This window comes from Coregonus clupeaformis, chromosome 16 (genome assembly GCF_020615455.1).
Source record: "Coregonus clupeaformis isolate EN_2021a chromosome 16, ASM2061545v1, whole genome shotgun sequence".
NCBI classification, from domain to species: domain Eukaryota; kingdom Metazoa; phylum Chordata; class Actinopteri; order Salmoniformes; family Salmonidae; genus Coregonus; species Coregonus clupeaformis.
In genome coordinates, this window is record NC_059207.1 from 54,852,148 (window position 1) to 54,865,442 (window position 13,295).

General features: G+C 45.5%; 1 protein-coding gene across 1 annotated transcript in view; it reads right to left on the reverse strand.

Moving 5' to 3' along the window:
* Positions 1-13,295, reverse strand: part of srrm4 (serine/arginine repetitive matrix 4) — a 77,351-nt gene that overhangs the window by 14,246 nt on the left and 49,810 nt on the right. The window contains exons 2-5 of the mRNA XM_041900623.2: positions 10,926-11,069; positions 5,075-5,167; positions 4,779-4,859; positions 4,491-4,568 (exon numbers count right to left, since the gene is read on the reverse strand). Coding sequence (XP_041756557.1) covers positions 4,491-4,568; positions 4,779-4,859; positions 5,075-5,167; positions 10,926-11,069 — 396 coding nt within the window. The remainder of the gene's footprint in view (positions 1-4,490; positions 4,569-4,778; positions 4,860-5,074; positions 5,168-10,925; positions 11,070-13,295) is intronic.

Sequence of the window (13,295 nt, forward strand, 5' to 3'; positions counted from 1 at the left end):
AGAAAGAGAAGGGAGAACAAGATAAAAAAGGAATGGGAAGGAAAGGGGGATACCTAGTCAGTTGTACAACTGAATACATTCAACTGAAATTAGATGGAAAGGCAGAGAGAGGAGAGGAGAAGAAATATACAGGTTAAAAGTTTTAGAACACCTACTCATTCAAGGGTTTTTCTTTATATTTACTATTTTCTACATTGTAGAATAATAGTGAAGACATAAAAACTATGAAATAACACATATGGAAAAATGTAGTAACCAAATAAGTTAATTTTCCAACAGTCTTGAAGGAGTTCCCACATATGCTGAGCACTTGTTGGCTGCTTTTCCTTCACTCTGCGGTCCGACTCATCCCTTACACAGCCTGGAGGTGTGTTGGGTCATTATCGTGTTGAAAAACAAATGATAGTCCCACTAAGCCCAAACCAGATGGGATGGCGTATCGCTGCAGAATGCTGTGGTAGCCATGCTGGTTAAGTGTGCTCTTCTACTAATCTCACTGCAACTCCCCTCCATGTCTCCGACCACTACTTTGTTTCCTTTTCTCTCTCGCTCTCCTCCAACACTACTCACTCTGCCCCTACACAGATGGTAATGCGCCGCCGCAACCTTCGCTCTCTCTCTCCCACTACTCTCTCCTCTTCCATCCTATCATCTCTTCCCTCTGCTCAATCCTTCTCCCTCCAATCTCCTGATTCTGCCTCCTCAACCCTCCTCTCCTCCCTTTCTGCATCCTTTGACTCTCTGTGTCCCCTATCCTCCCGGCCGGCTCGGTCCTCCCCTCCAGCTCCGTGGCTTGATGACTCATTGCGAGCTCACAGAACAGAGCTCCGGGCAGCGGAGTGGAAATGGAAGAAAACTAAACTCCCTGCCGACCTGGCATCTTTTCACTCCCTCCTCTCTACATTTTCTTCATCTGTTTCTGCTGCTAAGGCCACTTTCTACCACTCTAAATTCCAAGCATCTGCCTCTAACCCTAGGAAGCTCTTTGCCACATTTTCCTCCCTGCTGAATCCTCCCCCCCCCCCCCTCTCTCTCTGTGGATGACTTCGTCAACCACTTTGAAAAGAAGGTTGACGACATCCGATCCTCGTTTGTTAAGTCTAATGACACTGCTGGTCCTACTCACACTGCCCTACCCTATGCTTTGACTTCTTTCTCCCCTCTCTCTCCAGATAAAATCCTGCGACTTGTGACTGCAGGCCGCCCAACAACCTGCCCGCTTGACCCCATCCCCTCCTCTCTTCTCCAGACCATCTCCGGTGACCTTCTCCCCTACCTCACCTCGCTGATCAACTCATCCTTGACCGCTGGCCATGTCCCTTCCGTCTTCAAGAGAGCGAGAGTTGCACCCCTTCTCAAAAAACCAACACTCGATCCCACTGATGTCAACAACTACAGACCAGTATCCCTTCTTTCTTTTCTTTCCAAAACTATTGAGCGTGCCGTCTTTAGCCAACTCTCTTGCTATCTCTCTCAGAATGACCTTCTTGATCCAAACCAGTCAGGTTTCAGGACTGGTCATTCAACTGAGACTGCTCTTCTCTGTGTCACGGAGGCTCTCCGCACTGCTAAAGCTAACTCTCTCTCCTCTGCTCTTGTCCTTCTAGACCTGTCTGCTGCCTTTGATACTGTGAACCATCAGATCCTCCTCTCCACCCTCTCCGAGCTGGGCATCTCCGGCGCGGCTCACTCCTGGATTGCGTCCTACCTGACCGGTCGCTCCCTACCAAGTGGCGTGGCGAGAAGCTGTCTCCGCACCACGTGCTCTCACCACTGGTGTCCCCCAGGGCTCAGTTCTAGGCCCTCTCCTATTCTCCCTATACACCAAGTCACTTGGCTCTGTCATATCCTCACATGGCCTCTCCTATCATTGCTACGCTGACGATACACAACTAATCTTCTCCTTTCCCCCTTCTGATAACCAGGTGGCGAATCGCATCTCTGCATGTCTGGCAGACATATCAGTATGGATGACGGATCACCACCTCAAGCTGAACCCTGGCAAGACGGAGCTGCTCTTCCTCCCGGGAAGGACTGCCCGTTCCATGATCTCGCCATCACGGTTGACAACTCCGTTGTGTCCTCCTCCCAGAGTGCGAAGAGCCTTGGCATGACCCTGGACAACACCCTGTCGTTCTCCGCTAACATCAAGGCGGTGACCCGATCCTGCAGGTTCATGCTCTACAACATTCGGAGAGTACGACCCTGCCTTACACAGGAAGCGGCACAGGTCCTAATCCAGGCACTTGTCATCTCCCGTCTGGATTACTGCAACTCGCTGTTGGCTGGCCTCCCTGCCTGTGCCATTAAACCCCTACAACTCATCCAGAATGCCGCAGCCCGTCTGGTGTTCAACCTTCCCAAGTTCTCTCACGTCACCCCCCTCCTCCGCACACTCCACTGGCTTCCAGTTGAAGCTCGCATCCGTTACAAGACCATGGTGCTTGCCTATGGAGCAGTGAGGGGCACGGCACCTCCGTACCTTCGGGCTCTGATCAGTCCCTACACCCAAACGAGGGCATTGCGTTCATCCACCTCTGGCCTGCTGGCTCCCCTTCCTCTGCGGAAGCATAGTTCCCGCTCAGCCCAGTCAAAGCTGTTCGCTGCTCTGGCACCCCAATGGTGGAACAAGCTCTCTCACGACGCCAGGACAGCGGAGTCACTCACCACCTTCCGGAGACATTTGAAACCCCACCTCTTTAAGGAATACCTGGGATAGGATAAAGTAATCCTTCTACCCCCCCCCCCCCCAAAAAAAAAAAGAAAAAAAAAAAGTGTAGAGTGGTTTTCCCACTGGCTATAGGGTGAATGCACCAATTTGTAAGTCGCTCTGGATAAGAGCGTCTGCTAAATGACGTAAATGTGCCCTTGAGCAAGGCACTTAACCCTAATTGCTCCTGTAAGTCGCTCTGGATAAGAGCGTCTGCTAAATGACTAAAATGTAAATGTATGTGTGCCTTGAATTCTAAATAAATCACAGACAGTGTCACCAGCAAAGCACCCCCACACCATCACACCTCCTCCTCCATGCTTTACGGTGGGAACTACACATGCGGAGATCATCCGTTCACCCACACCGCGTCTCACAAAGACACGGCGGTTGGAAACAAAAATCTAAAATGTGGACTCCAGACCAAAGGACACATTTCCACCGGTCTAATGTCCATTGTTTGCGTTTCTTGGCCCAAGCAAGTCTCTTCTTCTTATTGGTGTCCTTTAGTAGTGGTTTCTTTGCAGCAATTCGACCATGAAGGCCTGATTCACACAGTCTCCTCTGAACAGTTGATGTTGAGATGTGTCTGTTACTTGAAGTCTGTGAAGCATTTATTTGGGCTGCAATTTCTGAGGCTGGTAACTCTAATGAACTTATCCTCTGCAGCAGAGGTAACTCTGGGTCTTCCATTCCTGTGGCGGTCCTCATGAGAGCCAGTTTCATCATAGCGCTTGAGGGTTTTTGTGACTGCACTTCAAGAAACTTTCAAAGTTCTTGACATTTTCCATGTTGACTGACCTTCATGTCTTAAAGTAATGATGGACTGTCATTTCTCTTTGCTTATTTGAGCTGTTCTTGCCATAATATGGACTTGGTCTTTTACCAAATAGGGCTATTTTCTGTATACCCCCCCACCTTGTCACAACACAACTGATTGAATCAAACGCATTAAGAAGGAAATCAATTCCACAAATTAACTTTTAAGAAGGCACACCTGTTAATTGAAATGCATTCCAGGTGACTACCTCATGAAGCTGGTTGAGAGAATGCCAAGAGTGTGCAAAGCTGTCATCAAGGCAAAGGGTGGCTATTTGAAGAATCTCAAATATAAAATATATTTTGATTTGTTTAACACTTTTTTGGTTACTACATGATTCCATATGTGTTATTTCATAGTTTTGATGTCTTCACTATTATTCTACAATGTAGAAAATAGTAAAAATAAAGAAAAACCCTTGAATTAGTAGGTGTTCTAAAACTTTTGACCGGTAGTGTATATATATATTTTTTAAGGCAGTGGTCTGACATTCTGTAGCAGTCTCAACGTCTGAACCTCGTTCTATGTTCAGCAACGACGCGCTGCTCTGCTTTGCTCACTGCAGCAGAATGATACATATTGTCGGTTCATAGCGTGAAACTGGTTTCTCTTACTCTCTTTTGGTACATTTTTCTCTTTCATTGTTGTTCTCCCTTTCAATCGTGTTTTTCTCTTTCAGAGTGGGTGCTTTCATGGTGCTTTCATGGTGCTTTCATGGTGCTTTCATGGTGCTTTCAGTTTCAGAACACAAAATCAGTGCAGTTTTGTCCATACTAGTTGCTTCTCAACATTCATCTAAAGGAAAGCATTTCTAAAGCATAATATTAATTTTTTCTCACAGCTTCTTGTGGACGGATGGTTTACTTCTATACAACAAGAGAGGGATTGGGCTGAAGAAGAGGTAGTACAGCTTATGAAAGAAATATGTATCTGATTTGATGGAAAATTACATTGACCAACCTTTTTTTGTGCTTTCGATCATTCTTCCTCTTATGTTTCAAGCTTGAAGAGCTGTGCTTTGTCTTTTTAGAGGTACACCTGGAAAAGAGAAACAAAAACAAAACACTTTCATGTGTGTTCATCCATTTCTTTGACAAAACGGCATACCATTGAAACTTCTGCTTATACATTTTATAGTGTTTGCCAAAGTAATATTGCATGCCAGAATATTGCTGTCTTCTGGTGAAAAAGACCAAATGTACTAATTTCAATACTGACCAACAACAACATTACACAGGAAGTAGCTACCTGTGGCGTTTGCTTTTCTTAGAGCTCTTCTTTTTTTTCTTTTTCTTCTTCCTCGCAGGTGACAGGCTGTAGGACAGAGACCTATGACAAAAACCACACAAACAGTTATGACCACACACATACAAACACACACACAAACAAATTCTCACCCATCTCTTCTTTAGAACCTGATAACGTCCCTCACTCTCTGTGTGGTGTCTCTGCAATTTCGATTAGCTCAGAATTCAGTTTGAACATCTCCGACAATAGACCCTTCCATCAGGCCACCAGAGTGCTGGTTCCTTTTATGAACTGACCTTTTCCTCTTCCTCTTTCGCTCCGATTTCCTCTTCTTTTTCTTCCCCTTTGGAGCGTGGGGCCGAGGGGAGAGATCATCATCAAATGACACACTGCAACAGGAGACAGAGAGACAGGAGACAGGGATGGTCAACATAGTAAATATTTACTGATGACAGCATTGCCAATGCACTATTTTCATGGTCATGTACAGGAATCAGGAGTGTAAAGTCCCCCCCAAAAATGTTGGGTAGCACATTGTGATGTCAAATGTAATTTATAAGTATACACAAAGTACAATCATAGCCACAGCACTCCTCAGCAGTCAACACTAGTGGGACATAATACAATAATTTGGCCGAACCGGGTATTACAGTTTGACAGCCCAAAGCTAGCAATTAAGTTAGGGAGTAGTGCCCATTTAGCCCTGATGGATTCTGAGCTTTACATTCATGTCAGGACCTTACAGGCATGGCATAGGACTGCCTCTCAGGATGAATGCTCCTGAAAGGTCCACTTCATTTGCTCTCTGCAAATGGCTGATGCGTCAGGGCGATGAGGCCATTTTAAGCACTACAGACATCTTAAATTGGCCTTTCAGGTAGAGATAGAGAGAGAAGTAGATGGTGGGAGGCAGAGGGGGAGGGGGCAGGAGTGTGAGAGAGATACAGAGAGCGAGGGAGTGAGAGAGAGAGAAATATAGAGAGAGGGAGAGACAGGGTAAAGAAGGGAGGAATTGTGAGAGAGCGACAGAGAGAGAGAGCGTAAGACAGAGAGAGAGAGAGATGCCTAGGAAAGGGCCTTGAACTGCAATTCATTTGGCCAGCCTTGCCTTGGCTTCAGTAATGAGGTAGAAAATGAGCATTATCTGGGTGTCTGGAGGAGATTAAATTAGATGGTTAAATTATGTAGGACTCGCTGAGTCGTAAGTATGTCTGGCAAACAAGGTGGAGCTGAGAGAGAGGGCAGTCACAGGTGAGCCACTGTTAATCACGCGCAGGCACGGACGGACGCACACACACACACACACACACAACACACACACACACACACACACACACACACACAAACACGTACTAATGCATGGTAGTAGCAAGTAATTCATCTAAATATCAACAATCGTCCCTGCATTATGATGCTTCCAGATCAGATTGAGGATGTACTGAACAAAAATACAATATAATAATATGTATGTAATATAATATGTAAAGTGTTGGTCCCATGTTTCATGAGCTGAAGTAAATAAATAAATTCCATACGCACAAAAAGCTAATTTCTCTCAAATGTTGTGCACAAATTTGTTTAAATCCCTGTTAGTAAGCATTTCTCATTTTCCAAGGTAATCCATCCACCTGGCATGTCAAGGAGCTGATTAAACAGCTTGATTATTACACAGGTGCACCTTGTGCTGGGGACAATAAAAGGCCATATATTTTTGTCACACAACACAATGCCACAGATGTCTTAATTTTTGAGGGAGCGTGTATTTGGCATGCTGACTGCAGGAATGTCCACCAGAGCTGTTCGCAGATAATTTAATGTTAATTTCTCTACCATAAGCCACCTCCAATGTCATTTTAGAGAATTTGGCAGTACGTCCAACCGGCCTCACAACCGCAAACCATGTGTATGGTGTTGTGTGGGTGAGCGGTTTGCTGATGTCAACCTTGTGAACAGAGTGTCCCATGGTGGTGGTGGGGTTATGGTATGGCCAGGCATACGCTACGGACAACAAACACAATTACATTTGATCAATGGCAATTTGAATGCACAGAGATACCGTGACGAGATCCTGAGGCTCATTGTTGTGCCATTCATCGGTCACCATCACCTCATGTTTCAGCATGATAATGCACGGCCCCATGCGCAAGGATCTGTTCCAGTTCCCACCAATATCCAGCAACTTCGCACAGCCATTGAAGAGGAGTGGGACAACATTCCACATTCCACAGGCCACAATCAACAGCCTAATCAACTCTACGCGAAGGAGATGTGTTGTGCTGCATGAGGCTGTGACGGGGTGAAATGAAGGAGTCAGGCGCAGGAGGTAAGATACCGAAGTCTAGAGTTTAATGCGTTCACATATATCAAACGCCCCAAGCGTCAAAAGGAACAAGCTCAAGGGAAAACATCCACCTTGGTATAAATACAATGTTGAGTAGCTCAACCGAGCTAACATGCTCTCACAATAAACAATCACTCACAAAGACAAGGGGAACAGAGGGAACACTTATACACATACTAATTAGGGGAATGAGCACCAGGTGTGTGTGATTGACAAGACATGACAAGTGGAGTGATGAGAATGGGATCGGCAGTAGCTAGTACTCCGGTGATGACGAACGCCGAAGCCTGCCCGAACAAGGAGGAGGGGCAGCCTCGGTGGACATCGTGACAGAGGCAAATGGTGGTCACACCAGATACTGTTATTTGATCCACGCCCCTACCTTTCCTTTTAAGGTATGTGTGACCAACAGATGTATATCATCTTTGAAATTGTTGTATGTTGCGTTCGTATTTTTGTTCAGTATAGATGTGAAATATGTAAAGTGTATAATCAGAGCCGTCAAAACACTGTTGATTTACAAATTATTTCCCTTTTACATCGCCTACTGAATAGTGTAAACACACATAGTCTAACACTATCTGAGTGGCTCCAAACATCATGCTGCGATGCAACAGAGCACTCAGCGAGCAACTGAGGGATATGATAGAGACATAAACGCCACTCCAGCAGAAAACCCATTAGATCAAATGACAACACGGTGTGTGTGTGTGTGTTTGTGTGTGACCGACTGCAGTCTATATCGTTCCTTCTCTCAGATGAAAACGTATGTGGGCAGACAATATCTCCCCGTCCTTCCCTCTGGGAATGCCTAGCCATGCTGTGTCTGTCCGTGTAGTGTACATGTGCACGCGTACACACGCACACACGGACAAACACACACACACCATTACGTGTAGATTGAACGCGGCCGTCTGTCTCGCCATAATAAACGATGTCGGTTGGAGGCTGCATTGGATAGCATTAAACATTAGCAGCTGAAATACATTAAGGGATGATTATAGGGAAGGAACCCAAGTACCATCTCGGTAATGAGAAAGCTTTGTCACTCATTAACACTTCCCTCCCACTAACTCCAGCCCTGCAGAAGAAAGAAACCATTTCCATCTCCCTCAGTAGTAAAAATTAGGAGGAAAGTTTACCTTAACCACTGATCCACAGTCAAATGAATGTTCATCCACTGTATGGTTAAGGTTAGGATTGGGGACTGATCATCTAATCCTAGACCTGTAGTTAAGGGTAATTTCTGGTTAGGCACTGAGGTAGGAAATGGTGATTGAATAAAATAAAGATGGATGAAAAATTCATAGGGACCGGTCGTATTCCCTTCCACTGTAGTAACTGTAGTTACTTCGTCCTTGAGGATCAACAGCTAATCAAAAGGTAGCTAGCTATATGTAAATCATTAGCAGCTAGCTAGCCATCTACAGAAACAACAGCAGTCCGAGCTCATTTCCACAGACTGTCACTGTTACAAAGATCTTTCAGAGGTAAGTTGGTCGATGTCAGGCAGCAGTTTTGCCGTGGTAGCCCTGTCGATTTCCTGCATGTTCCTGGCTGCCCCTGCACCCTGCTGTGTGGTGTTTGCTGTGGTGCGGTGGGACTCGAATGATGGTGGTGTCATGTTTGGTTTTAGCTTCTGTCGTCTCTCCTCAGCGCTTTGACCTTCAGGGCACAGTCGGGATAAACAGGCCTCTGATGGAGACCATTACTTCTGTCTGTCAGACACAGCCAGGGCCAGGTTTACAGCCGCTCCCTATTCCCTGGAAGCAATGTGGTGGAAGGTCCACGACGACACCGTTTATACCTATCCAGACTACTGGTGCGGTTTACAACTGGTCCAGATTCCCTCCCTAGCCTTTCCCCTTGGCCCTTGTTTGCAAATCTGTAAGGTGGAAGCAAAATGGTGAAAGCCCCATCACTACACTGCTAATACCTATCCAGACCCTTCAGATGGGCAAACATGGGAAGGTTAGGGCCAAGGGAAGGGGAAGGAAATGAATTGGGACTGTCCGTGTGTTACTTCTAGCTGTCAGCTACTGATGCACAGGCATGTTGCCCAATAAAAACACTCAATACAGAAGCAGGGATAGCTAAGGCCAAGGCTTTTTATTAGCCATTACTAGATCCCAGGAGTTTTTCCTCCTGACCAGAAAAAACTCCTGGCCATAGTTATTATGCATCGTCAGAAGCACATCAGAGACTACTTTTTCTCTTTATGCTTTAAACCGAAGGGCAGCTGCAGCTGTTCTTTAAAGTTCAATGAGCCAGACTGTGATTTCCACCGCTTATGATCCTGGTAACACTTACGATGTCTTCTCCCGTGTTTTTCATATCGACTACCGCCTCCAGCTGTATCACCATGCCGGCTTTGAAATTGTCTGAAGACTTATTCCAGCTTTAAAAAATCTGACTTAATTGATTTTCTCACCTTAACATGACATAGCAAAGGATTCTGTCTGCTTCCCAAATGGCACCCTTTTCCCTATATCAGGGTTCGCCAACTGGCGTCCCACGGGCCAAATTTGAGCAACAAAAGAAAAGACTGTTAAAACACCAGGAAATCGGAATTTTAGAAATCTGTTCCTAGGTATTCCCAAACATAATAAAAATATATATGTGATCGTATACAAACGTAAGCAAGGTTTGAAATTATTATGTTTTAGTCAAATATTATATCTGTTTGGGCTTCTTGCGGTCAATTTGCGGTCTACAAAAAATTATTTGTAATTATATTCCATCCCCCTGAGCATCTGCTCAAGAAGAAAATCGGCTCGTGGCTGAATCTAGTTAAAGATCCCTGCCCTATTTAGTTCACTACTTTTGAATAGGGCCCATAGGGCTCTGGGTCAAAAGTAGGCCACTATAGGGAATAGGGAGCCATTTGGGAGGCACACACTATTCTTGAGGTGTGAAGGAAAGGAAACTAGTGGGTAGGGTGGGTAGGGTGGGTAGAGCGGGTAGGGTGGGTAGAGCGGGTAGGGTGGGTAGGGTGGGTAGAGCGGGTAGGGTGAGTAGAGCGGGTAGGGTGGGTAGGGTGGGTAGAGCGGGTAGGGTGGGTAGAGCGGGTAGGTTGGGTAGGGCGGGTAGGGTGGGTAGAGCGGGTAGGGTGGGTAGGGCGGTTAGGGGGGTAGGGTGGGTAGGGTGGGTAGAGCGGGTAGGGTGGGTAGGGGGGGTTCATGAAAGGGGGGAACCGACTGTCAGTGGGCTCAAAATATTTCACAACACCTTTGTGTTTTGCACTGTGCCGGGGCTGATAACAATGTTTACGTCCCTCTCACCACGACACACCAGGAAGCTGAGATTACCTCTGTTTTCAGAGAGAAACTGGGGCTGCGTCCCAAATCGCACCGTATTCCCTATATAGTGCACTACTTTTGACCAGGGCTCATAGGGCTCTGGTCAAAAGTAGTGCAACATGTAGGGAATAGCATGCCCTTTGGGACGTAGCCTGGTAGAGAAACCCCCAAGGTGTATTCTGGATATTCATAGCTTTATCCCCCATGCAACACTTGATCACAAACAGGTCTGTTCAAACGGTTGTGCCAAAGAAAGCTGGGTAACATTGTGTAAAAAGTGGAAGGCAAATGTTTAATTCTCAAACCTCCTTATCATCTACAAAGACTGTTCACCTTCAAAGACCTTCCTTCTTCACCATTTGAAATAATGAAATAGAAGTGGCAAGGGCTAGAAATTGAAATGGATCATCGCCCCCCCCCATCCAAACTCTGCTGAAGCAATGCTTGTACAATCCAGTGTGTAATTTATTTGGTGGAGCTGCGACTGCAAGGCAGAGAGGCACTCACCACCGCGTCCGATGATAGCTGCTATGTTTGTGTCGTCCTAAGTCTCTGATGCATCCATTTCTGTCTGTGGTTGTGTCCACCTTGGTGTCCGCTACCTCCCCTTTTCTCTCATCAGCTTTAAGTGGCTGGCAGGTTGTCTCTGTGCTGTGGATAGATAGAAAAAAAGAAGAATGGATTTAGTCTCTCTCTCTCTCTCTCTCTCTCTCTCTCTCTCTCTCTCTCTCTCTCTCTCTCTCTCTCTCTCGCTCTCTCTCTCTCTCTCTCTCTCTCTCTCTCTCTCATTCCATTTGAAACATTCTCAGAATACCAACTGTTAACTGTCTTCATTATACCGTTTGAAATGCATTGATGCATCACTCTCAGTAAAATTTTGCATAGGGTCTATTTTATTTATCCTCCTTTCAGTCACTCCACAGGATGTTTTTTTTCTGTTTTTCCCACCCAGACCCAGGCTGCATACCAAATGGCACCCTATTCCCTATATAGTGCACTACTTTTGACCAGAGCCCCACGGGCCTTGGACAAAAGTAATGCTCTACAGAACCTGGATAACACCAGAGGTCAGCTATTCCCCATTCAAATGAGCTGTCAGTTGAAATGCAGTTATTTACATGCTTCAGTTGCCCTGACATCCTCTGAAATTATTTTCTGCATCTCGAAGTCTCGAGGTTGGCAGGCGTAACAATGGGGAGGCTTTGGCAAGTGGAACAGTTGAACAGTTAAGCACAGACAGAGGCAAAGCTCCTTGAGTTTGTCCTTCCATAGGGATGGAGAAACTACAGCTTATACTCATTGCATAGTAGCAGACTATCAGACCCAAAAGCTAAAACAATTCAATCACATTTTCTCACCATGCTATATTACTATGCTCTATTACTCACAGGTTTATCACTTCATTCTCCAAACATTGTGCATGGAAAGCAGTGTTACGGAAATAACACCAGTAATGAATGAATATAACAGCATTCCACTACATGCATTCCATTTAACTATGCACTTAACTATGGACGATCATGACTTGGACACAAAGCTACTGTGCCGTTTCCTATGCAGTTTTGTATTCAAATCATATGAAAATGATTTAGCCTTTTTTGCATTGACTCCTACAGTCTTGGCTTCATCACAATATCCAACCTATGGAATATGACTGTCCAGATAATAGTACGCTACTTTCCCATAGGGCTCTGGTTAGAAGTAGCGCACTATAGAGGGAATAGGGTGACATTTGAGACGCAGACTTCTCTGTGCCCTTTCCTTATTACCATACTGTGTTTTAGTCATGGGAGATTGAAGCGTAATTACACATCCTCCTCCTTTCGTGCGTCTCTGTCTGATTGTAATGACAGAGCTGAGATTAAGACTTGATTGCCTCCTCCTCTCCCTCCGCTAAAGTCAGACACTAAGAGCTTTCTGCTTTCTCTCGCTCTCCCACCTCGGTATTATAGACTGAGGGCCACACACACAGAGAGAAAAAAACACACACACTCGCAAGCAATTACACGTGAGCGAGTCTACACGTACACACACGTACGCACGCACACCGTCTGTACGGCCTGTAGTGTCAAACAAATAATGTAAAAGTGCAGGCTGTCTCCAACACGGCAGTGAGTTTTAAAGGTGATGGGTGAAATAAAGACAGCTAACGCTTGCTGGGTTGGGTGATTAACATGATCAAGGGAAGGAGACTGAGGCTGATAGAGGAAAGGAATATTTCAATACGAACTAGATGATGATGAATGTGTTTATTATTCTGTTGGGAGAAAAAGTAGACCCTATCTGTTCTCTAGATTGTTATTGGCAGTGGCGTCATGGACCAGTTTTTATTCCAAAGGCGCAGTGATGGAATATCTTTCCAGATTTGTCTTGTATTTGAAGAGGAATTTGTCACGATCGTCGGATATAGAGGACCAAGGCGCAGCGTGGAAGGTGAACATACTTATTTATTAAATGATACACGAATAAAACAACAAATCGATACGTGACGTCCACAGGTGCAAAACACAAACCAACACGGAACAAGATCCCACAAACACTGTGGGAAAACCACCTGACTAAATATGGTTCCCAATCAGAGACAACCAGCAACAGCTGATACTCGTTGCCTCTGATTGAGAACCACTCTGGCCAACATAGATATACAAAAACTAGACTAGACACAACGAGCACAAAACATAAACTCTACACACCCTGGCTCAACTTAAAAGAGTCCCTAGAGCCAGGGCGTGACAGAATTATGTGGCCTGTAATCCTCAGGAATCCTGACAGAACCTGAATTTGTTTACCCTGAGACAGGTAGAAGACGGGTACAGGTGTGGAATCTTAATTTGTTGGTGTGGAATCTTAAATGAGCCTCATGATTGACATAAATTC